Source organism: Marmota monax, unplaced genomic scaffold (genome assembly GCF_021218885.2).
Source record: "Marmota monax isolate L192 unplaced genomic scaffold, Marmota_monax_Labrador192_F-V1.1 WCK01_AAM20220418_F8-fsc00105, whole genome shotgun sequence".
NCBI classification, from domain to species: Eukaryota; Metazoa; Chordata; class Mammalia; order Rodentia; family Sciuridae; genus Marmota; species Marmota monax.
In genome coordinates this window covers 5,050,703-5,077,600 of record NW_026692947.1, presented here as the reverse complement: position 1 = coordinate 5,077,600, position 26,898 = coordinate 5,050,703, and the positions used below count along the sequence as shown (strand labels likewise).

The following is a 26,898-nucleotide window of genomic DNA, read 5'->3' as shown; positions in this document are numbered from 1 at the left end:
AACCCCACCCCGGGGACCTTGGCATCTGTGGAATCTAGGTGTCAACCTATCTGTCTTCTTCCTACATTCACTCATGTCTGTAGAGTCAGGCTAAGTCAGGAAGGGGCACCAGCTGACAAGAGAAAGAGTGGGAGCCAGCCTAAGACAGAGAGAAAGAAAGATATTAAGAGTGTGTGTTATTTTACCTAAAGTTGTTTTTGAAATAAAGTCAACCTAACAGTGATATGTGTCCTGCTCAGCAGCAATATATTAGTTAAGAACACAAGACTTTAGAGTCTAAGTCAAGATCAAATTGTAACACAAACCTTAGAACACCAGCTTCAGGGCAGCATGAAGAGAAAGAAAGTTCATGGCCAAACATCAAAGGTAAGAGAGGTGTTCATGTTGTTCAGAGAGAAATTACAGTCCCACTAGCCCTTATCTGAAATGCTTGGGACCAAGAGTATTTCAATTTTTCAGATTTTAGACTATTTACACAGACTCTACTAGTTGAGTGCCCAGTCTGAAAATCTGTCCCAAAACTTTCAGATTTTAAAGCATTTCAAATTTGAGATGCTCAGCCTATGCTGAGATTATCCTCAATATATGAGGACAATATTGGGGGGGGGGGGGCACAACACCGCATCACAGTTCTACCAAAGCAGCCTAGTTGTGAAGTCTCATCTACTGCACAAGCAATATACAATAATCTAAACCGATTCTAGAATTCATAAACTTGCTATTCAATTTGACGTGAATTCAATGTCATCCTTATACCACCATATAGAAAAACACACACACACACCCACACACACACACACACACACACAGATAAACCAGAGAGCAGTTAAGTAGTTTTCTGGATCTTACGAGATCTCGGGTCTACTGGGCTGGAGGCTGCCTTGAGATTCAGAGGTGAGGCCATGCCAAACAAAAAGCTGAACCTGCAAACAGGCTGAAAGAGGAAGTAGACTTGGCTTCACTTCTGACATGTGGGGCTCAAGACACCAAGTAAACCAGAAAGGCCAACCTAGCTGACGACCCCAAGATGCCACCTCAGCTTCTCTCTCCCCTCTAACCACCAAGGTACAGCAGCTGGCAAAGGGAGAGCTCTAGGCCAGGAAACTTAACATACAGTCTACCACTTTCTCAAACTGCTACACCAAGAAGCCATGCTAAGAAATTCTGGCTGGCTCAGCAGCATTACAGTAAGTAGCAGAAAGGACTTTTCCCACTTGCCATCTGTTTGGCTACACCCTGGAGAGTTCATTGGTTTATATCTTGTTCATGTAAACTCACAAAACTAATAGGAATTTCTTCTTTTGTTTCCCCTCAGTTCACCTCAGGAAGACATTCTGTCCAGCCAAACCAGACTGAATTGTTAGGAAACAAATGGCATCTGCTATTGAAGGATTCACCTGGCAGGCTTTGACCGGAAGAGCACTATTTGGGAAGGGGTCTCCAAGGAGGAGGATTACCCCGGTACTTGTAGTGGTCAGAGGTAGCTGCAATGACAGCTGTACAACAATGACCAGGGCAGACCCCCTTTCTGGGCATAAAACAAGAACAGTTTCTCGTCAAAATCCACCTCCAGCACACATGCTCTGAGAGGCCCTACAAAGTCCACAGCAATGGACCTACAAGACAGTCGATCAGTACATCCTAATGCTGTAACATCTGCCAGCTCATTAATACCTGCTATTTGAGAACAACAACAAAAAAAAAAAAAAACCAAATATCCTATAGTAGAGGATTGATCCAATATGAGTGTCCTTTGGTATTATAGAGCCATGAAAATAATTTTTGTTCACTGTATATAACATGAAAGGCTGATAAAAAACATCCAAATCACAACAATCATCTTTGGATAGTGAGATTTTAGTTATTGTTAACAATTAAAAATCAATTCTTTCTGTAATTTGGGCAAAGTAATGTAATTTTACAATACGGTGAAAACTTTGACCCTCTGCTGGTGAGGAAAACACTCAAAGTCCCTGGATTTCTGCACCCTGCTTCTAAAATGATGCCTAGCACCAGGACTTTCCCAGGAAGCCTACCTCACAAAGACCAACATCTTCTATGATCATGTATTCTTTTATGCTAGAGTCATCTTTACGTCTCCTTACCTTCCCACCTCCTCCTTTCAACTTCTTAGCCACGTACCAAGTTTTCTTTGTTCACTTTCTAACTTTTTCCCCAACTCACAGAAGCAAATCTATTGTCTTAATGACCACCAGCAGCTCAGAAAACCCCAATACACAAACAGTGCTGTAGTTTCAATGTCCCTCTGAAGTTCATATGTAGAAATCTTAGCTCTTCAGTCACGGTATTAGGAAGTAGGACCTTTGACCTTATGAGGTCACCAGCACAAAGCCCTCATAACTGGGATTAGCACCCTTAGAAAAGGGACCCCAAAGACCTATCCCTTACACCATGTGGTGACACAATGAGAAGAAGGTCTTCTGTAAACCAGGAAGTGGATCCTCACCAGACCCCAAGATTACTGGTGCCTCAATCCTAGACTTCCTAGCCTCCAGGATTTGAGGGCAGGGGGAGTCGACTTTCATTATAGCAGCTTGGATGGCTAAAATGCATGAAATCCATTCATCTGTGGAGGCTGAGAGTTCACACCAAGCCACTAACAAGGACAAAATATTGAGAGGCACCAAAAATCATTCTAGAGCAACAGACACATCTTTCTCAGTGCCTATGGTCTTGGACAGAAGCAAGTCATCTGGCTGAATGTGATAATGGCCCCAAAAGCAATGTTGGCAGGAGACAATCTTCACACAACAGAATGTTTCTGGTTTCTAAATGAGTAGCTCTGCACACAGGCTGAAGGCCTCTGAGCAAACGCCTACCCTAAACTCAGGTCCCCTGCAGACGAGACCTACACCTGAAGCCACAGGGCCCCATCAATGTGTAGCCCCATCCCTGGGATTAGAGAACAGCTGGAGTGGAGGTGGCCCTGCAGAAATCCAGGACATCTCTGCCAGGCTATCCAGAAAACACACCTTCCCAGTTCACCTCTGGGCTCCAGGCAATCTCACTTCAATGTCAGTTCAAGGTAAGGCCTCCTTACCCTCCCCGAACCATGTGCAACCTAAAAATGACAAATATCTGTAATTATCAAGAACCATGAGGCACCGTGTATGGCTGACTGCCTCCTAATAATGACTTACCTACTTTCCTCAGGCCAAAACTTCCCTACCAGGTTTGATAAAGCATAATTATGTGTCACAACAGGACCAAAAAGGCTGGATCTCTCTCTACAATGCTCCCTTTTAGATGAGGGCCTCATTCAAAGCAAAGCAAACATTCCTTAACTGTACAAATACATACAGGAAGAGGGGGATAACCCAACTTTTTCATTCTATTTGCTTTTACCTAAAAAGAAGGTCATTTTTGTCTGTCCGTAGGGTTGTGCCATTATTATAATCCACTTGTACCTTGAGTCTAATGGACTCTTCTTTAAAGCACCAAGCAGTGGGAAGAGCAGACACTCGACACACAGCTCAGCTAATGAGCAGGGCTGCACTCTCGTCTGCATGTAAAGCATTTCATTTGAGAGATTTCCAACCTAGGGGATTGTCAACCTGCAGACCATTGGAAAGTGCCATCAAGGGAATTTTAAGTTCAGGCTCCATTTAAGAAAAAAAGAAAAAACACATTAACTCATCTGCAAAGTGCATTTTAAAACGCATTATACTTTAAAACCTCATTTCATGCAAATTGCATGAAAGGGAATATGGAAGCCTTTCTCCTTTCAAAGATATTCTGATGATTAAAGATGACAGTCCTCAAAGATGAAAAGGTTCTTTTCCTTCACACACTAGTAACACGTATGTTTGAGGGCAGCAAACAAAGGCCTTACCCAGAGCCAATTATTCCACCCTGCCACCAACCACCAACTTCTGTCTGCTTGGATCTAGGGATCTGCTGGCAGAAGCCTTATTCCTTCAGGGTGGGTGGGTAGCTGCTTTGCATTTGGTGGTCACAGACCAAACCCTACTCCCACACCAAAAAACTAAAATAACTCCCTAATCAGAATCTCACTGGCCCCAACCCAGCCTCCCATGCCAAGGCTAGAGATGCACACTGGTCTCCCCCCGACTGCTCATGGGCCTGCAGCTGGTGCTGTTCCAGAGTCATCCTGGTCTGGCCAACTGGAGCCTCCAGACCTGCAAGTAAGTCCACCAGACCACACTCCATCCCCCTCAAACTCCTGTCACAGCAAATCAGAGGCACAAGGCTCATGTCTATTTCTTCCACTCAATCTACATTCCATTAGCCTCCCTTTGCCTCTAGCTCATCTATAAAGTGGTAACAGAAGACCCTCATAGGGTTGACTGAGGACTGAAGGAGCTAGAATATGGAAAGCCCAGTTTAGAGTAAGTTCTCACTATTATCACAGATAATGTTATTCCTGATACTCTCCAGACTCCTATACACTGGGTGCCTGCCCAGCCCTTGACAGCCACTCAGACCGAAACCACCCCATACCTGCAGCAGCTGCCCTCATCTCTCTACAAAAAGATGGACTGGCTCTTTGGAGATCAAGATGGTTGCTCCCAGAATCCCCCATTGCCATGCCTGCCCACTAGGTTGGACACCCAGGGTCCCAGTTCTGGCCTAAACTTACCCAGGAATTGCCAAATGCTTCTGTTTAACAGTAATAGTAGTTAACACTTTATGCTATTTGTGTCAAGCTATGTCACTCACACAAAACCATTTAATCCTCTCAATCCTGTAAGGGAAGTACTACTAGTCCTCACATTCAAAGGAAACTGAGGCACATATCAGGTAACTTGAAAAACCCACTCAAGCCAAAGCAGAAAAGGGGCCTGAGACCAGGAGCTGGGCTGCAGAGCCTTTGTTCTCAACCTCGGTGCAAGTTCCCCATTTGGGCACTGGCTCTCTGCCCAGGGCAGGAGCATGGCCCGCAACAAGGAGGATCCCTTGGCCCAACTTCTTCCCAACCCAGCACAGTCCACCTGTTCTAAATTGCAGGGGCCTCAGGCTCCCAGCTAAGTAAACTACTCTACTTTTCTCAGACCCTCCTGGATCCCCCAATTTCACTCTTGCTCAGTATTTGAGTTCCACAGAAGCATAACAGAAAAATAGCTGAAGATCGTGTTCCTGAAACTCTAAATGCCATCAGAAATGGACTTCAAGTTGAGCACTGAGACTCCAACAGGTAAAATTTTTAGCTATTCATCACTGCTAAGTGCAAACTTCACGTGCTTCGACTTAAGTCACCTCTTCTATACTTCATCTTGTGTATGTCAACATTTAAAAGTTTGGGTGACACAGGCATTTACTAGGGCTGTGCCTCATCTCATTTTGTCTCATTTTAAGTTTGTGGTGTCCCAAACTGCTTCTCCTGCCTGGGTTGGTTTTCACTGTAGGGCTCTGCTGCCCCCTGCTGGTGAAGCCTTACTCTTCTACCTGACCTTGTCTAAGAATTGACCTGACCATTTAAGAAATAACCATTGATTTCCTTAGTTCACTTATTCAAGCACTCATTCAGAGAAAACTCTGCTTAAGAGTTCTTCAAACTAACATTCTCCACCCCTTCCCAGGCTTTTCCTTGGAGGCCTCCCTGAAGGAGCCCATTCACCACCAGATTTGTTTCTCATTCAACCCTCCCCTCTTCACAGGTAAGCAACCCCATAGGCTTCTCTAGTCAACTACAGAAACCCCCTGGATTTTTTAATTTGCCTTGTACCTTACTGAACATTTTTCCATTTTCTAGACTGACTTTGCATTGACTATTCCCAGGTCACAGTGAAAGGTTTTAATTTGCCTTTCCAAATACCCTGCTCTCAGCAATTGCTACCATTTGGGAAAGGGTACAAGAAGAGGGAATAGATATAAATGGAACTCAGAATCCCTAATCTGACCCTCTATAAGAAGCCACCCACTTCTCTTTCCCAGTCCGAGATGGACAAGAATGGGGCTCTTGGCTAAGGTTTAGGGGAGCAATAATCTCAAAGCTGGCCTCTATGGAGCAGATACAGGATGCTATGATAGGCCTCTAGTACTCCTGCTGGACCCTTAAGGGCAAATTTTGAAAGGAGACATGAAATTTTTATAATGATGTTTTTTTGCCTCATAACAAAAGCATAGATTTTGCCACCCGGCAAAGCTCTTTATGGTTAAGAGGCAGGAAAATAATCTGTTTCCTCCTAATAGATTTAGTCTGTTTCTCAGACAATTACTATTCATCTTTGGGGGAGGAAATGGGTAGATGTTTAGTCCAAAAGTTACTGACTGGAAAATTGGGAAGAAATAAAAATCCACAGTGTCCCTTTTTATAGGACAAAATATAAAAGAAAAAATTGTGGAGGATCTGAACCTTCCCTATACTGTGCCTGCTCTTCTTCGGGGAGGACTTGGAATAGTGGCCCTCAGACTTTAGCATACAGGAGAATCACCATCACCTGGGGGGGCCTGTTAAACTATCCAGATAGGACCCCCCCCCAGAGGTTCTAAGCACTGGCACTTTAACAAGTCCCTGGAGGTGCTGATCCTGCTGGCTCTGGGACCTCACTGAGAGCAGCTGAGTTAGAAGATCAGCTGCCATCACTTGGCCACCTCTATCCTTTACCGACTGAAAGGGTTTCGGAGAGGAAATTACCTCACAGTCAAAGAATCATCCCATGTCACCCAAACTGAAGTATGAGAAACCCTATACTAAACCTCCATTGCCCAGTATATCAATTTCACATCAAAGAATTCTGGAGAGTAAGAAGTTACATCTCTCACTGGCAATTGGAGAACATGATGTTATCATAATGCAAAAAAAAAGGTACCCTTAAATGCAATGCAGAACTTGAGAATCACCAATTTTGTCTTAATTCCACTAAGAATCCCACTTTCTGGGGGGGGGGAGTGGGGGGGACACCTTTCATGTCATCCCTCAGTAAAGGATAACACTGCTGCTGGCCCTGTACTTTGAATTATGCTTCCAGGCACATGCATCTGCGTGTACTGTACAGGTGTATGCACTTGTTGTATAAATCTGCACGTGTTATTCTCTCCCCCACCAAAATTGTTTTGGTGGTGGAGGGCAGAAGTACCCCTTAGTAATAATATCGAGAACTGTTCCTTAACACTTGAAGAGAATTAACTTAAACATGCCCCGTGAACCTAGCTGTGGGTCGAGGAAGAAAGGGAGTTTGAGTAGAGGGAAAGTGCTGGATAAGGGCACAGCAGCTTAGCACAGTATCTCCCATAAGGATGCCCTCCAGAGAAGGCAGACAGGGGCCCCAACATAGGCAGGCTCTGGGACCTCAGAATCCACAACTGCCTTCAAATGTTCTCCAACTCTGCTTTTGCATCTAGGTTGCCTGAACCATTCCTAAGATACAGTGGAACAATTTCATGAGCAGTTGGTGAATGTGAAAGGAACCACACACGCTGTTTGCCAAGCAACAACAAACAGCATAGACATTTTCTCTTCCTACTCTTCCAAGGAATAGCATCATAACCAAACTTTTTCTTTCCCTGGACTTTTGCTGTAGTGGATATCAACTCCCATTCTTATCTGAGTTGTTTGGAACCCTGGCAGCCAAGGGTGGGGCCCCTTGAGCTAAAACACAAGAGACGGGTCAACATTTATTGTGAAGGCTTATTATTGCCCGATACATTTCACCTACCTACAAAAACTCCAGTCAACTAATGGTTTTGTTAATTCTGTGGGTGCACCTGAGTGGAAGGACTCAGTCACACAGATGACACAGCAACACAGACAAAGGTTTAATCTATGGAATCCTATCCAACCCCCAAAGTGGGCTCTAACCTGTTTGACGAAGTCCGGGAAGGTGAGGATGGGCCCGTTGTGGAAGACCGGATAGTAAAAGACATAGGCCAGCACCCAGGGGAAGGAGTAGGAGGCCCGGGCTGCAGGCAGCTGCTGCCAGCAGAACTCGAGGCTGAAGCTGGTGTAGCACAGGCAGCGAACCGTCAGTGTGAAGTGCAGCAAGTCGTACTCATTATCTGTCTTGTACCACCTTCTCTGCAAAACCAAAAGGAGAAAGCAACCATTGACTGGCAAGGAGAGGCAGCATGGATCCGATACAGGAGCTACCCAGCAGGATCACCGCTTTCTGAGAAGCGCAAAAGGAGACCTCTTCCTTGGCTAGGACAGCTGCTTATAAAGGGAGTCAAGAGCCAATGAAGATCAAGTAACTCATTGGAGCCAGGTGCGGTGCACAGACCTGTAATCCCAGCTACTTGAAAGGCTGAGGCAGGAGGATCACAAGTTTAAGGCCAGGCTTGGCAATCAAAGCAAGCAGTTAGAGCTAAGGGTGAGGGTGGGGTGGGGTGGGGTTGTAGTTAAATGGTAGAGCAGGAGCCCAGCATGCATAAAGCCCTGGGTTAATCCCCCCCCCATGTGTGTGCATGCGCGCACACACACACACACACACACAAAATCAAGCAGTCAATAAACAGGAAATGAACAAAGAAATGTCTCTTACATCCACCATCAAATTAGCATGAGGGTTGATGCACATAATGAACTTTTTTGTGATATGCAACCATGAGAAACATCCAGTGGATAACAAGGAGGTGCGTTACATTCAACGGATACTTTGACAGTTCCTTCCATAATTCTTATGACAAAAAGGGGCTTGTAAATGTCACTTGGGTTTTTGTCTTCGACACTTTTTTTCCTTCCTCTTCAATTATGAATTTGGCTCCACTTTAGCTGAATACTATGTTAAATCAAACTTCGCAGACTAAGAGGTCTCTAAAACAAAGGATTTACTGAGTTATTACAGAGACTAAGTAGACAAAAAGAATGGTCCTGGGGACAGGTTTCCTAAGCCACCAGAAGCACAGCCTGATAGCAGTTGGGAAAATGTCCATGGGACCTAGAGAACTAGGATGTTTTATAATGAAAATTTGGTGGAAGAAAATACATCATTTATATTGAACCTACAGATAGATGGAGAAGGAGAACGCTACTTAGGTAGAGGCCTGGGATAGAGGACATCCATACAGCATGAAACAAATCACATAAAAAATGTGCATGGAACAAGAAAAGGAAGAGTGAGGAAGGCTTACAACATTGGCAAGAGTAAAATCATGAGCATTTGATCATTTCTTATTTTCTATATTTTCCATGATAAACATACACATTTATTTTTGTTTTTGTTTTGTCCATGTAGTACTGAAATTTAACCCAGGGGAGCTCTGCCACCGAGCCACATCCCAGCCCTTTTTACTTTCTGACACAGAGTCTTGGAAAGAGTAGTAAATTTGGTCTATGAGGATCTTTTAAGGCTGCACCCAGAAAAACTTGCCACAAAACACTTTCTGCTTCATGTCTAGGACTTCAGCAGCCACCTTATTTCCTTTAGGTCTAAATTCTAATATATGTGTTTAATATACCAGCCCCAGTTCATTGGTGAGAGGACAGAAGAATTAAGATCTCCTAACAGCAAAAATTTCCTAAACTTTCCAAATACTAGAAGTGTTAACAACATTGCTTAAGGCAGATTATTTTGTTCAACCTTCGGAACAATTTCAGGAGGGAGGTAAAGTGAAAAGAAAGTAACTAGAACAGATCTGAAACCAGGTTGTCTTCTCATCTTTCCCACCAGTGTTGATTCAAGATACACCAATTCTAAATGCAGTCACCTGGAATGAACAAGTGAACAAAAATAAAGACATCATAAGGAGTTCCAAGACCACAGTGATGGAAGAAAGAATATCAAAACTTCCCAAGATTTTCTGTGCAAGGAATGTTAATGGGGTGAAGGCAAGAAATAAGAAGGCCACAGGAAAACAGATCCATGAAACATCATAAACCATTTAGAGCTGCTGGCGTCACGTGGAGCTTTGCGGGGGGGGGGGTACTGCACACACACCTGTTAAGAGGAAAATCCTTCGTCCAATTAAATTTAGTAACATTCACTTGAGCAAAGAAGAATAAAACAAATCAAAACACGATTCACCAGTCAGCAGCTTCCAGATCAGACCAGGTTCTGAGAGCTCCAGCCAACAGTGTGATCAGACAGAAAATAATTAGCTACAGCCTAGTCAATCAAGCCATCAATTGGTTACAGCTTAAGTAATTAATATTTACAGCTTAATTAGTTAATTGGCTACAGGGCCTTCTGCAATCAACCAAAACTCAGTTACTGTGATTAAACTCTACATTGGTGTGGCCTGTTGGGCCCAGTGCAGATGCCCAGTCTGAACCCCTGACCTCTCACAAATTTTGTTTAACACACTTATCCCTTCCTCTAACCCCATATCATCTCCACACACTCATTCACTTTGTGAGCAGGCATCTGCAGAGAACTGGCCTGGATGGAGCCCTGTACTCTGGTGCCTGGGAACAGGGCCCTGCCTCTAAAAGAGTTCATATTCTAGACTGCAAGACCAGGTATAGGAACTACTTCATCATACTAAGCAGTGAATAGCCATTGTCACATCCTCTAAAGTGAACATGAAAAATCTTCAGCTAACAGCAGACCCAACACCAACGAAGCAGTCAAGTACTGACAGATTTCATCCAAGAAACCAACCAGACAGGAGAGGGCTTTCTGTAGAGGCAGGAGTAGCTCATTGGGCTGTGCTTCAGAGGAAACAACAGAATCAGACGAACAAGGATGAGGGAAGAGGCTAGGTCCCAGAGACAGGACATAAATGTCTAAAGGCGAAAGGGAAGCAGAGTCACTGGACTCCATTAGCACCTGCATCTCCACGCAGGAAGTGTCTAGGAACCCAGCTTTGACACGGGAAGATGGACAATGGTGGTGCCCCTGCCCTAGGCACATGATGGCCCTGAGTTTTCAGAGTTGGGAATTTCTCTGGCTGTTTGGTGTCAAAGTCGACTGAGCCTGAAATTCAAGGGCTTCAGACATGCTGCCCCTGGTTTTTGGAATTTTTTCTTCTTACCATGCATTTCTTCCCCAAGGAGAGTTCCCACTTCTGATTGGCTGAGACCTCCATACCAATTGCACACCTGGTGGCCTCCCTGGCTGTGGTCTTAGATGACAAGCCTGATTCTCTGACATGAAAGTGGAAAGGTACATTCAACAAGGGAATGATATAGGGAAGCTATGCAAACTGCCCAAGGTGTCCCGTTCAGGCCCCATTTTGCACAAGTAGAAAGTCTTTCAAGTTACAAATGACAGAAGAGACCACTGAGAGGTGTCCAGAGGATGCTGCACACCTTCCAGGACATGGTCTGGGACTGTTCAACAGGAACCAGAAACAGTGCAGGAAGAGCCTGCTGAGGGGTGCCATCAGCTCAGCTACACATGCCAGGGCCAACCCCTGGGCCAGGACTGTGCATTTTGCAGCAAAACACATTTTTCTCACTTTCTAAACATAAAGAGCGTCCGTTATCTACATGAGGAGATAATCAATAGATATGTTCATCAATTAAGAAGAAAACCACTTGTCTTACCTGTCTCAGAGCCATGGTGGGCACTGGAAGTGATAAGGCCTTGTGAGCAAGAACATTCCCTAAAAATTGTAGGCCACTGAACAGATCATTTTAATAAAATGCCTGGGGCACTCTTCATTTATTTTCCCTTTGGTCCTGTCCTCTGATCTTTCCAAACAGGGGAAAAAGGTACAGGGCTAGACCTGGGCAACCTCACAGGGCAGAGACAGAACAAAAAACTAAGACTGCAGAATGTGAGTAGGGCTCACCTGTAGCAACCCTGTGTGGCCACAAGGGGGAGCTCCGCCGAGGCGCCACAATCTTTTTTTGTGTTTGGGAAAAAAAAAAAAAAAAAAAAGTTAACCTGCTGGGATCAGGAAAGGCCAGGGCGACTTCACCTTCTCCGCCTAAAGACACAATAGGAAGACACTTACCTTAACTTCCTCTACACTTTGCAGCCTCAGTGTGGAGAGTAGCAGGAGAGAACAGAGCCATGACAGGAGCAGCGACCGGAACTGGGCCACACAGAAGGCGATGACGGTGTGCAGAAACACCATGGCCACACCAGGGACCCCCAGCACACTCCAGCAGGCCCACATCCCATAGACCATGAGAATCCAGGGTCTGTGCTACAGACAGGGAGAGGGAGAGGGGGAGGGGGAGGGGGGCAGAGGGAGGAAAAGAGAAAGAGGTGAATTCATGGGCTGTTACACCTAAGAGGACAATGTTCAGCGACCCAGTGACCCATAACCGACCTCTCTTCTCACTGCCCTGAAGTTCAGATGAACTTAGCTTCACTCCCACGTTTCCAGAATTCCATCAGATCCACCCCAGAGCAGGTCGCCACCTCCCTGCCCTCAGCTAGGATCCCAGACTACCAGATCCCACCACAATAAGACCTTGCTCTAGCTGACTTTTCAACAGACGCTAGGAAGACAGAAGGCAGGAGCAAAACGTGCCACCCCAGAAGCCACACCCGGCAGGCACCACCCTTCCAAGGTGAAGGGGAGAGGGAGTCTCTGAGCATTCCTAGGGAGTCTCATGAGAAAACTGCTGTCCACGCCACAAAAGGCTTTCTGACGTCCAGGCCAGAGAGTTAAATATCTAATCACATTTTTAGTATATTGTTGACAGTCAAATTTATGTCATGGAAATAAAATCTTATCTTACCAGCTTTACATGATGGTGAGACCTTTATATAGTCATCCAACTGATAACACGTATTCCCATTTTAAGAGAATCAGAATATTTTTCTATTTAATTACCATGTAATTTATGGTTATTATATTGAATAACTAAGCAGATAAATCAACATGTCCTTGCTATTATGATATACTCTTAGTCATATCTGGCTGGTAAATTTTTTTTAATTTTTCATTTGTTCTTTTTAGATATACATGACAGTAGAGTGTATTCTAACATTATACATACATGAAGTATAACTCCCCATTCTGTGGTTGTACAAAATGTGGAGTTACACTGGTCATGTACTCATATATGGAAACAGGAAAGTTATGTCCAATTCATTCTACTGTCTTTCCTATTCCCATCCCCACTCCCTTCCCTTCTTTCCCCTTTGTCTAATCCAATGAACTCTAGTCTTCCCTCTTCCCCTGCCCTTATTATGTGTTAGCATCCACAAATCAGAGAGAATATTCGGCCTTTGGTTTGGGGCGGGGGGGGGGGGGGATTGGCTTATTTCACTTAGCATGACAGTTTCCAGTTCCATCCATTTACCAGCAAATGCCATAATTTTATTTTTCTTTAAGGCTGAGTAATATTCCATCATGTATAAGTACCACATTTTCTTTATCCATTCACCTGTTGAAGAGCACCTAGACTGGTTCCATAGTTTAGCTATTGTGAATTGAGTTGTAATAAACGTTGATGTGGCTACGTCACTATAGTATGCTGATTTTAAGTCCCTTGGTATATAACAAGGAGTGAGATAACTGGGCCAAACGATGGTTCCATTCCAAGATTTCTGAGGAATCTCCATACTGCTTTCCAGAGCGGTTGTACCAATTTGCAGTCTGTGGTGGGTAAATTCATGTTTAAAAACCATAATAATGCTTTAACATTGAGAGGTAATATCATTATGGTTTAATGATTCAATCTTTAAAGTCCACTTGCCTAAATGCAAATGCTTGTGTCCCCATCAACTAGCTATGTGACTCTAGGCAAGTTACTTGAGCTCTCTGTGCTTCTGTTTCTTCGTATATAAAATTGGAGTAATGACAGTATCAACTTCACAAGGTTGTTGCATAGATTAAATAAGTTAAATTAGTACAGTATCAACACAAAGTAAGAAATCCTCAAATACTAGCTGTTATTCCTAAGGAATATGATGTCTCATGGATGTGTGTGTGTGTGTGTGTGTGTTTTGCTGGGAATTGAACCCAGGGTCTTGCATTTCCTAGGTAAGCACCCTACTATTGAGCTACATCCCCCAGCCTGGGTGTGCATTTTAAAATGTGGTTTCCAGAAACACACAGAGCTTAAAAAGTAGCAACTGACTGAATTTAGATCTTCTCATGAAAACAAAAAGACTTTTTGCAGGGAAAGACAGATGTGAAATGTAAATTGTAAGTTCCATGCTTAGCTGTTAATTCTTCCAGAATATCACTTGAGTTACTATTCTTTCCCAAACCTATACTCCAGTCTAGGAGAATATTTTAAATGTGAGAGTAGGTCAGGCACTTTTAAGTTCCAAGAAAACCAGAGAAATCTGAAACTCAATTTTACTTTTTTTCCATCCTACTACCCACAAAACACAGGCTCATAAATTTGCTTCAGACTTTTCCCCACTCACTCACCTCTGGGCACAGTCCAATTTTAAGAACAAGGTTGCCAAAGACTATTTTAAGACATAGTTTTAACAAATGAAAGAAAGACAGTTCCTTTTCAGCCTGACCTAAAGCAGTTACTGGCAGGATTCTTCTCCATGCATGCGTGGCTACGTCCACAGATGCACACACAGTTCCACTTTTATTAAGTGCTACTTGATCCGTTTGGAAAAAGCCTGTTTGCTGGGATTCATCTGGAACTTACCGCAGACTAAAGCTGCTTCAACTTGGAAAAAGCTGAAGGAAACTTCAGGAAATACTTGGTAGTGCTGTGTAAACCCCATCTACTTGAGAGATCCTATGATGAATTTAACAGTGGTCTCAAAAGCCATCTTGGGGGCAGACAAATGTGTCCCATATTCTGCCTCATTGCCCCACTGTCTGCCTCCTGCCAAACAGTACAGACAGATGACCCTGAATACAGTCCTAAGACACCCAGGGAATGCTCTCGAGTTCACTTCATGTTCTGAACTAACCTTGCTTACCCCCACCTCCCCCAGTCCATGTGACTCTACAATTCATTCGTGGTGAACAGGAAATGAAATGATTTGAATCATGCAACGAGAATCACCCATACAAAACAGCTGTGTGAATCAGAACCCCACTGCAATATTGATTTTCATATCTCATATATAAAAACACTATTGAAATTCCATCCCCAAAATACCATTAAAACTTTGATATTGCATGATCAGTCCCACCCCATTCTCCAACTGCATCATAGAGGGTGGTCCCCACTGTGGACGTAGCTCTTACCCACCCACCCCATCCACTATCCCTCCACCAGCAGGCCTAGAACCAGAAGCAGCAGTACTGAGAGGGGTCATGGAACCGCAGAGTGACATTGCCTTTGCTGCCCATGGCCACCAGGTCATCATGGATGGTCATCTTCTTTGGGTGGCAAGGGAGATTTTTCCAAGTATTTCAAAGATCAATATCATGTACAAAAGCCTAAATTCAGGCCTGCCCATCTACCTCTACTCCAAATGTATTACATGTTTATCAAACTCTTACCTATCTGTTAAGTGAAAATGTTAAGCCTCTGACCCAAAATAGGCCAGAACTTTTTTAACTTTTCAAAAATAAAATGTGTCATGTTTCATTGCAAAACAATACTTCTGTCTCATCACTAGAAGCACCTTAAGTTTTTTTCCAAGCTTTAGCAGATATACAGGGTCTGGATCATACACATACTCTATGTCAAGTTCAGATCTTTAAAACCCACATAGAAATAAAACCAGGCCAATTCATTTAAATTATTATGTTCAAGCGATAACTAGAATTGGAAACTGCAGATCACTAGAAAAGAAAACACAGAGAATCACATTGATCAAGTAGATGAAGAAAACATGAACTTAATTGATTGCTTGGCTATGATGTCTCTCATTTAGAAAATTTCACTTTTCATTAAGTACAACTTTTACACAAGGCTTTTTCCAGTTGATATTTTGATTGAGATGATTATAGAATTACATGCAACTGTAGGAACTAATACAGATAAATCTCTTACCTAGTTTTCTTCAGTGGTAACATTTTGCAAAACCCTAGTATGATATCACAATCAAAATATTAACATGACTATACTTTTTCAAATTTCCCCGTTTACTTTTACTCGTGTGTGTGTGTGTGTGTGTGTGTGTGTGTGTGTGTGTTGAGTTCTGTACAATTTCATCTCGAGTGTTGGTTTGGCTTCTACCACAGTAGAGACCCAGGACAATTATCTCCCCCCAAGGATCCCTATGCTGCCCTTTCACACCATGTGCACCTTCTTCTCATCCCCTCTCCCCTCCCCACTGTAACCCTCGGCCACCACTAATCTCCATTTCTGAAATTCTGTCACTTCAAACTCACACAGTAGGTCACCTGTAGGAGGTGCTCTTTTCACTCAGCATAATTCCCTGGAGAGTCATCCAAGTTGCTGTGGTCACTGAGGGTTTTGTCTTTTTATTGCTGCATTTTCCATGGTATGAATGGACCACTGTTTATTTAACCATGTGCCAGTTGAAGGGCATTTAGGCTCTCTCCAGTTTGGGGAGATTACAAATAAACTGTTACAAACATATGTGTACAGGTTTTTGTGTACAAATAAGCTTTCATTTCTCCCCAAAAGAGCACTTGCTGGGTGGCATGGCAATTGCATGTTTAGTGCCGCAGTGAACAGACGAGCAGTTTTCCAGTGTGACTTTGCCATTGTACGTTCCCACTAGCAATGTGCAGATGATCCAGTGTATCTGCATCTTTGCCAGCCTTTGGTGGGGTTACTGCGTTTAATCTGAGCCCATCTGGTAGGTGTGTAGTGATATCCTACTGTGGCTCTAGTCTGAATTTATGATGCTCTTGTGATGGGTATAAAAATGTGAGCAGGGGCTGGGGATGTGGCTCAAGCGGTAGCGCGCTCGCCTGGCGGCATGCGTGCGGCCCGGGTTCGATCCTCAGCACCACGTACAAACAAAGATGTTGTGTCTGCCGAGAACTAAAATAGAAATAAATATTTTAAAAATTCTCTAAAAAAAAAAATATGAGCAAACTGGAGCTTGAGATCAAGATGACCTAAAAGGACTTGACTGGAGCACAGGATGATTTCTCCCCAGGTTCTTCTGCTTCTAGTAAAAGATGGGAAAAAAAAAAAAAGCTGCTTCCCTCTGCCACACTCTTTCTACATGTTCAGCCTCACCTCCAGCCCCGAGAAATGGAGCTGGCCTCCTATGAACTTAGACCTTTGAAACAATGAGCCCTCAAATAAACTCTTCCTCCTCTGTAATTGTGCTGGTTGTATCCTTTAACCACAGAAGCAAGAAAGCTGACTAAAACACCCACTGTGTTTTATTTTAGACCATCAAGTCCCCCTTAGCAGGCACATCTTCTCTTACTCATATCACAATAATGTAAGCCCAGAATCTAGCATGGTGCCTAGCATATATCAATTTCATAAAGTGGATGAATGAATGGTTAGGAGGAAGAGAGTGAAGGGCAGATGGATGGGTGAGTGGATGGGGAAGGGAGAATAGATGAAGTTGTGTGGATGGATGGACGGATGGAGGTGAGGTAGGCAGGTGAAGGGAGATGGGTGGGTAGACAAATGGACGGGGGTAGAGGTGGGTAGATGGGTGGTTGGGTAGGTGGGGGGAGCTGGTTGCATAGGGTGGGTAGATAGATGGGTCAACCTTCTCAAGACATGGGATTTAACCTGGTAGTTATGACTAAGATGAAAAAATTAGCATCAAATTTTTAGATATTTTTAGCCCACTAATGTGAAAACTACAATATTCCAAATCTCTACTTGTTCTACCTTCTTCCTTATAAACTACACAGATAAAATAGATGGGTGTCATTTCACATCTTACTATCCAACACTGTTTTCCACTCACAGGGGTCTCTTACAATTCAACTTGTGTTGTTAACAGCAGATGAGGCACGGGCTCCAACCCATGAAGGTGCACACCTGCTGTCCTTCACCCATGCTGTCTCCTGGGATGCTAACTAGTTGAGCTGGCCTATTTCTAAGGCTAGCTCAATGCCCTGAGAAAAGACTTTGGACTTTTCCCCTCTCCTCTGAAAACTATACTCTTCAAACCAAAGGGAAAACTAGCTGACAGTGTCCCTTCCCACACCCTCTCTATTTCAGCTCATTCTGTGCTCTGGGCACCAAGTGATAATAGAATGTGCCTGAGTGGTTTCCCTCCTCACCTTCCCTCCGCAGGGAGAGGCAGAAGTGCAAAGCTTTGGTCAGGACTCCTATCGTCAATAGTATCAGACTGCTGCACCTTAATTCTTTTTGCACATCTACCAAGAAACCACTTAGTGGAAACATCATTTGAGAAATAGAAAAGGAGTCAATCAATATTCTTATGCATGGCATAATTTATTACATACTACATAATCAATATGTGCAGCTGCTGAAATGCACATATTATATACAAGAAAAATATAACCACAGATTAAATCTCCCCAAGAAAACAGGAAAAAAAACAAAAACACCTCATCCCAGAGTGCCAACAACTACCTCTGGGCCAGCTTTCCCCAGGAGCAAAGTCCATGGGGCCCATACTAAGGGAATTTCACCCCTGCATAGATGGTACTAATGAAGGTAGAAGAATTCAAGGAAAACCATTAGTGCATGAGATGCCTACTATGTATATAGATTTGACAATCTTCTAGAAGGGAACTCCTGTACACCTTGGCCTCCCAGAGCCAAGGCCACAAGATTGACCTTCTGCATATCCTTGGTGAGGAGCTCTGCCATCAGGACCAATGCTAACGATGTAGGTCCTCCCAGTTGGGGTACAGTGGAAACTGCTGGGTAATCAGCAGCACCACACACCTCTGCCCCCCACACTAAGCTGGCCTTCTCAAAAGTTCACCCAGGGGTATTTTTAGTTTTGAGGGCACAGAACACAGTGTCTCAGCTGGTGGTGAGGCCACAGTGGTATTCTAGAAAGGAGGCCACTGTCTGACCCGCCCAACATGCAATCCAACCATAACAAACCCACAGCCAAAGCTCAGAACCATTACTCAGCCTCTGCTCCCAGGGCACCGGTCCTTACACAGTCTCGCCAAAACCCAAAGAGAAAGCCCTACCCAGAGAAAAGGCATTTCACCTCCACCAAGGAGCTCAGTGGAAAGTTTTACTACTTATCATGACCCAAAATTTTAAAAAGAAAAGAAATAATACTATGCTTTTGAAAGTAACCTGCCTCTCAGTGCGAGGAGGTGGGGCAAGCAAGAAAGAGCTAAGGTTAGATCTTAGATGGAGATGGGAAGCATCCTTTGGGGCTTCTGGTTTTAACCAAGAATCACTAACGCCTGACTCTCCACAGCATTGCCGTGGTTTATGATGCCTCAGAGGATGGGAAAATAAAAGCCAACTACAGCCCAAATCTTCCACCCTGAATAAGTACCAAAAACAACTACCCAAATTAAGGCCATCTGGAATACTTAATCCAGGTGGTGAAAGCCTGGAGCTAATGAAGCCAAAGTTGTGGTTCATACTTATACGAGGGCCAAGCAGACACAGACAAAGCAAGCACTGTGCCCCAGCCACAAGCAGATCCCTGCCCACCAGCTGTCTCACAAATCAAACCTGTGGTCACACAGGAGATGAGAGAGACACACACAGGGAGATGACGCAGTGCTCACTCTGCTTCATTCCAAGAAAAATGCAAAGAACACCTCCTACTGACATTGGATCACACAAGCTCTGCAGAGAAGATGTCTACCTGTCCACCCATGCCAGAGAATGATGCAAAAAGCCCAACTAGGTGAACTCCCATTTGCTTCAAAGTCAAATCTCCAAAGCTGCCTCCTCGGAGTCCATCCCTGATACCAGAAAGGCCACAGTGGCCCACTCATGGTACCAGGCACCCACTGCAGCTGGCACAGCCCAGGACCACATGAGGTATAGCACAGTGATCAGTATTTGATTTCCTCTCTAACTAACTTCTCACTCAACCATGACTCCCAAAGAAAGGGACTGTATCTCCCAATCCTTTCCCCAAGACAAGCTTGAAATAGGTTCAGAAGAAGCTGTTCATGGGAGGACCAGTGGTGTGGATGAGCAAACACAGCCGCTGCCCTTGAGGATTTTGGACTCTCAAGACAGTCACCTCCTTTCTTATACACCATAGAGGGAACTGCTCCCAGGAGCAAGTGCCAGCAGAGAAAAGCAACAGCCACCAGGCTCTTGGCTCTCATCACTGGCAAGGATAACCTTGAAAAGCATTGCTCATCAGCCTCTCTCCACAACCAAGAAGCCAGCAGCATCACCTCTACTGAACAACTGAGGAGTCACCCTCAAAGGCATTAAGTAACTTGCTTCAGTTGACAGACCTTGAGAGTGGCAAAGCTACGATTTACCAAGTGCTCTTCCAAGTACAGTCAACCCTCCATGTCTAAAGGTTCCACATCCGAGGATTCAATCTCAAATGTAAAATCTTTAGGGAAAAAAAAATTGCACCTACACTGAACACATGCATTTTATACCTAATTTCCTGAATAATATTGCATTATATTGTTTAGCCTCTATATTGTATTAGGTATTATAAGTATTCTAGAGACAACTAAAAATGCACAGGAGGATGTGTGTAGATTACATGTAAATATGTGTCATTTTATATAAGAGACTCAAGCATTTGTGGACATTGGTATCTTGAGGAGAGGGGGTTCTGGAAGAAATCCCCCGATACATACTGAGGAGACTGCCTCCTAAGACAAAGGAGCCTGAACTTAAAGTTATAAGTAAATTAAGTGGAAAGACATTGCTGTACTCAGTAGCAAGCTTCCAACACATGAAACCTTTGGGGACAACACACTCAGGCCATATCCAAACCATAACAAGTACCTAATTTTATGTGGTAGTTTTGCACTTACGAATGTACTATTTAGTTTGCACACTTCTGAGCTTTCTAAACAGGAATCATATCTAATCTATTTCTCTGCAACTTGTTTTATTAGCTCAAGGTCATGATTCAGAAATTCATCCATATTGACAAAATTATGACTATAATTAATTCTATTTCATGAAATAATTCACTACAATTCATCTACTTCCCCAAAATGTACATTTGGATCGACTATTTCCAGTTCTTCCTTATTGCAAATACCATAGCAAGGAACACCAGGGCTCATGGGCCCTGGTAGGATGAGGAGGTTCTCCAGGGTGTGTGTCAGGATTACACTGGTACCTGTGTCTCTTTGGTTTTACTAGGTAATGTATTCCAGAGGAGCTTCACCAAGAAGCTGGATGAGTTCAGGAGGCCAATATCTGATACCTTCAGGGGATTTTTGTTTTGTTTTTGGACAAACTGGACAGTATGAAATGATATCTTATGGTAATTTTAAGACATATTTGCTTGATCATTAATGAAGTTGAATATCAAGCTTATTGGTTATTTCTGTTTCCTCGTCTATGAATTCCTTTTCATATACTGTGTCATTTTTCTATTAATTTATCTATTATTATTATTATTATCATCATCATCATCATCATCAGTACTGGGAATGGAACCCAGGGCTCTTCATACGCAAGGTAAGCACTCTACCACTGAGCTACATCCCAGCCCCTGAAATCTCTTCATATGTTCTATATACTAATTATTTGTCAGTTTGCAAATAATTTTAATTAATTAACTTTCCTTTCACTTCCTGTATTGTATTTGAATGAATAATCTTTTCCACCAGATCTGAAATGTTTGCTGTGTCATAAATCAAATTTCCATATATATGTAGTTATTTTCTAGATTCTATTCTGGTCTATTCATCTATTTGTCTGTCCTAGTGCCAATATAACCATGTCTTAATTATTATGTCTTTATATATCTGGTAGGTCATAGTTTCCAATTTTGGTTATCAAATTTTTGCTAGCTCATAAGTATAAATTAGAAAATATCCTGGGAAATATTGAAATTATTTGTGCATTTGATGTTTGACAGAAATCATTCATTAGATTTTTGGTTTGGTTTTTTGTTTGTTTGTTTTTTAACAAATACACACACACACACACACACACATATACATATATACACAAGGGTAGAGGGTTCCAGAGATTGAGCTCAGGGGCACTCCACCACTAAGCCCCATCCTCAGCCTTATTTTGTATTTTATTTAAAGACAGGGTCTCACTGAGGTGCTTAGTTCCTCACTTTTGCTGAGGCTGTCTTTGAACTAGTGATCATCCTGCCTCAGCCTCCCAAGCCTCTGTGATTATAGGCATGCACCACCGTGCCCAACACTACTGATTTATTTTAATGGTTGTAATGGTATTAGCCTTTCTATTTCTTCATGAGTCAATTTTGTCATATATTTAGAAATTTGTCTGCTTTGCCCACATTTTCAAAATTATGACCATAAAGGTAGTAAAACATACTCTATGTTTTTCATCTCTGTAATACCTATGGTAATCTGTTTTTCCATTCCTAATATTGTTTATTTGTACAGTCTCTTTTTTCTTGATCAATCTTGTCATTGATTATTTCATCCATTTCTGCTCTTTTGTTTTCCTTCCTTCTTTCTTTGCTGTTTCTACTCCTGCTCTAGATAAACTAAGAGTTTTTAGGTCATTTTGTTACTACCTTCCAACTTAATTGCACTAGAATTAGAGGACATGATCTATATAAAACACATCCTTTGAAATGTGTTGGCCCAATATGTAGTCATTTTGAACATTTTGTGTGTTCTTAAAAAGAATGTGAATCCTATGGGCTGGGGTTGTGGCGCAAATGGTAGAATGCTCACCTAGCACATGGAAGGCACTGGGTTTGATCCTCAGCACCACATAAAAATAAAATAAAGATATTGTATCCACCTAAAACTAATATATATATATATATATATATATATATATATATATATATATATATGAAGGTGGATTCTCCAGTGTTGAATGCAAAAACTTTTATATATGTATAGATTCTTTGTTTTACATATAGTGTATATATATATAGTGTATATATACATATATATATATATAAAACTATATATATATATATATATACACATACACACACACTCACACACACCTATATATGTGTGTATGTATATATAAACACACACACACCTATATATGTGTGTATGTATATATAAACACACACATATATATACACATATATATATATGTATTTTGTGCATACATTGATTTATATGTGTATTTGTTTCTTTATATGAAGCTTATTAGTTGTATTGTTCTTCAGTGGGTTTTTTTCCTCCACAGAATATCGATTATTGAAGGAGTTATATTAAAACCTCTCCCTATAATCATTGACTTATTTTTATTATGGTTCTGCTTTTTCTTTATATATTTTAAAGTAAACAAATTTACACTTGTGATATCTTCCCAAACTCTTCATTATTAAACAATGAACCTCTTTGTCACTAGTAATGCCATTTGCCAGCTATGAAGAAAGCTGTACCAGTATTTTATTAGGGGATGTAGGAGTTTGTATTTGCCTAGAATATCTTTTCCCACCTTTTACTTTCAAACTTTGTTTCCTTCTGTTTTAAACATATCTAGTTAGGAAGCACATCTCTGGATTTTGTTGTTTTTGCTTTCCTTTATTTCTGAGTGTTTTTTTTAATCCAGTCTAACAATCTTCATCGTTTTAAAGAATCCATTTATTCTGGTAGCAATTATTAACATATTTTTATCTATTTCTTCCATCTCTTTTGTGTTTTCATCTCATTTTTTCCACATTTCATCTTTACCTTTAGTGACAAAATTTCTAACAAATGAAGCTCATCATATTTTAATGAAGGGAAGGAATTATAGTTTCTTACCAACCCTATTTTGCAGAGAATGATAAATTAAGATTTGACAGGAAACACTTTCCTGATGTTAGAAAGCTGATTAATGACAAAGCCAAGAGCCAAACATGAGTAACACAGCATCTGGTACTCTCCCACTTCTTAACTGGTCCTTAACCAGGGCTATAGTAGAAAGATTTGACATTTTACTACAAACTGTCTGCAAAGTACTTCAAAGTAAGGCTAAAGTGCTAAGCTACTCATTTGCACATGGGAAATCTAAGACTTAGAGACATCTATAGTATCTATGAGCAGAAAAACTCTGTATTATAAATAAAAGCCTTAAATTTCTAGAAATTCTGAAGTTCTGGGAAAAAAAGAAACTAAGCAGATGTTTATAGGGGAAAAAAATATGAAGAGTTGAGGTGGATATACCCATAACAGCTTGGAAATTTTTTAAAAGATTATACTATTTATTATTAGTTTTGCTCAGAAAGTTGCATGCAATTTAAATATATTCAGATCTGACAGCATTTTATATTTTAGTTTTTGCCACTTTAGAAGATGGAAACAAATACTTGAGTACAAAAAAGTCATTGATATTATATTTAACTTTAAGAAAGTTGGCATGCTGTTGGGATTTCCGATTTTCCAGAATGAGATCTAGCCAGCCTAGAAAGTAACAATTTTCAAGAAAGAGCTGAAAAAATGTCCCAAGTCCAGTGCACATATGTGATCACATGGCACCTGTGGGAGGCCAACCTTATGGGTGACTGAGTTACACTCCCCAGCTGAGTGCTGAGGCGCTCAGTCACAGAAATGGGTGTGTCTTGCTACAGCCCCATGGGTGAAGCTATGCTCACCCTGTTCCTTTGTAATATAACCCCTTGCCCTGTTTAGGATAGAATCTTCCATGGAAGTGCCTTGTGTGTGTCCCCTCCTCTTACTGTGCCCTTGGGTGTGGCCTACCCAGGTGTCAGTCAACCTGCTGACAGTGGACATCATGAAGATAGACTCAGCCCCTGAAACCTGACCCCTTGCCTCATTTGAATAGCTTCTCCTCAATAAAAGGGGTCAGCGCGTACTCTCGTTCTCTCTCTTTCTGTGGACCCTTAAGGTCAGAGGAGCCGTCACAACAACCCCAAAGACAAAGGTATTTGTGTCTCTTGTGTGGTTATTTCGTGCAGCCCAGTTAGCCCAGTTTCACTAGAGTGACCCCTGAGCCTTTTAGTCGCGAGAACAGAAACCCGACAGGCACCTGTTCCTCAGTCTCCCTTTCTGGTCTCCCTCCCAGAAGCTGCTTCTGATCCTCGGTTTCATCACCTTCATGAACCTCCAAGAATCAAACATGCTTCCTGAGTTGACTTTCAAGTCAGTTTGCTTGTGTTTTGTTTTTACCTTACAGATTTTGAAGCACAGACTCATTTTTTTTTCACATTAAAAATTGAGATTATTGCATATGGATTTCCAGTTTTCCCAGCACCATTTGTTGAAGATGCTATCCTTCCTCCATTGCATGCTTTTAGCCCCTTTATCAAATATAAGATAGTTGTAGTTTTGTGGATCGGTTTCTGTGTCCTCTATTCTGTACCATTGGTCCACCCGCCTGTTTTGGTACCAGTACCATGCTGTTTTTGTGACTATTGCTCTGTAGTATAGTTTGAAGTCTGGTATCGCTATACCACCTGATTCACACTTCCTGCTTAGCATTGCTTTTGCTATTCTGGGTCTTTTATTTTTCCATATGAATTTCATGATTGCTTTCTCTATTTCTACAAGAAATACCGTTGGGATTTTGATTGGCATTGCATTAAACCTATAGAGAACTTTTGGTAATATTGCCATTTTGATGATGTTAGTTCTGCCTATCCATGAACAGGGTATATTTTTCCATCTTCTAAGATCTTCTGAATCCCTTTCTCTCGCCATGCACAAAAGTTAATTCAAAATGGATCAAGGAGCTTGATATCAAGTCACAGACACGCCGTCTGATAGAAGAAAAAGTTGGCTACGATCTACAGTCGGTGGGGTCGGGCTCCAAATTCCTCAATAGGACACCCATAGCACAAAAGTTAATAACTAGAATCAACAAATGGGACTTACTCAAACTAAAAAGTTTTTTCTCAGCAAAAGAAACAATAAGAGAGGTAAATAGGGAGCCTACATCCTGGGAACAAATCTTTACTCCTCACACTTCAGATAGAGCCCTAATATCCAGAGTATACAAAGAACTCAAAAAATTAGACAATAAGAGAACAAACAACCCAATCAACAAATGGGCCAAGGACCTGAACAGACACTTCTCAGAGGAGGACATACAATCAATCAACAAGTACATGAAAAAATGCTCACCATCTCTAGCTGTCAGAGAAATGCAAATCAAAACCACCCTAAGATACCATCTCACTCCAGTAAGATTGGCAGCCATTATGAAGTCAAACAACAACAAGTGCTGGCGAGGATGTGGGGAAAAGGGTACACTTGGACATTGCTGGTGGGACTGCAAATTGGTGCAGCCAATTTGGAAAGCAGTATGGAGATTTCTTGGAAAGCTGGGAATGGAGCCACCATTTGACCCAGCTATTCCCCTTCTCAGTCTATTTCCTAAAGACCTAAAAAGAGCATGCTACAGGGACACTGCTACATCGATGTTCACAGCAGCACAATTCACAATAGCAAGACTGTGGAACCAACCTAGATGCCCTTCAATAGATGAATGGATAAAAAAATGTGGCATTTATACACAATGGAGTATTACTCTGCATTAAAAAATGACAAAATCATAGAATTTGCAGGGAAATGGATGGCATTAGAGCAGATTATGCTAAGTGAAGCTAGCCAATCCCTAAAAAACAAATGCCAAATGTCTTCTTTGATATAAGGAGAGTAACTAAGAACAGAGTAGGGACGAAGAGCATGAGAAGAAGATTAACATTAAACAGGGATGAGAGGTGGGAGGGAAAGGGAGAGAGAAGGGAAATTGCATGGAAATGGAAGGAGACCCTCAGGGTTATACAAAAGTACATACAAGAGGAAGTGAGGGGAAAGGGAAAAATAATACAAGGGGGAGAAATGAATGACAGTAGAGGGGGTAGAGACAGAAGAGGGGAGGGGAGGAGAGGGGAGGGGAAGGGGGGGGAGGGGAGATAGTAGAGGATAGGAAAGGCAGCAGAACACAACAGACACTAGTATGGCAATATGTAAATCAATGGATGTGTAACTGATGTGATTCTGCAATCTGTATATGGGGTAAAAATGGGAGTTCATAACCCACTTGAATCAAAGTGTGAAATATGATATATCAAGAACTATGTAATGTTTTGAACAACCAACAATAAAAAATTAAAAAAAAAAAGAAAGGTACAATGGTATTCCAACTGAAAAAAAAATTGAGATTAGGCAAAAAGCAAGTCTCAGAGGATCCTGGGCAAA

General features: G+C 42.1%; 1 protein-coding gene across 3 annotated transcripts in view; it reads right to left on the bottom strand.

Annotated features, from left to right (window-relative positions):
- The window catches only part of Hhat (hedgehog acyltransferase), a 344,926-nt gene that overhangs the window by 262,994 nt on the left and 55,034 nt on the right, over positions 1-26,898 (bottom strand). For all 3 annotated transcript variants that reach the window (XM_058581959.1, XM_058581958.1, XM_046452232.1), the window contains exons 5-6: positions 11,821-12,015; positions 7,784-7,999 (exon numbers count right to left, since the gene is read on the bottom strand). In XM_058581959.1, the coding sequence (XP_058437942.1) occupies positions 7,784-7,999; positions 11,821-12,015 (411 nt within the window). The remainder of the gene's footprint in view (positions 1-7,783; positions 8,000-11,820; positions 12,016-26,898) is intronic.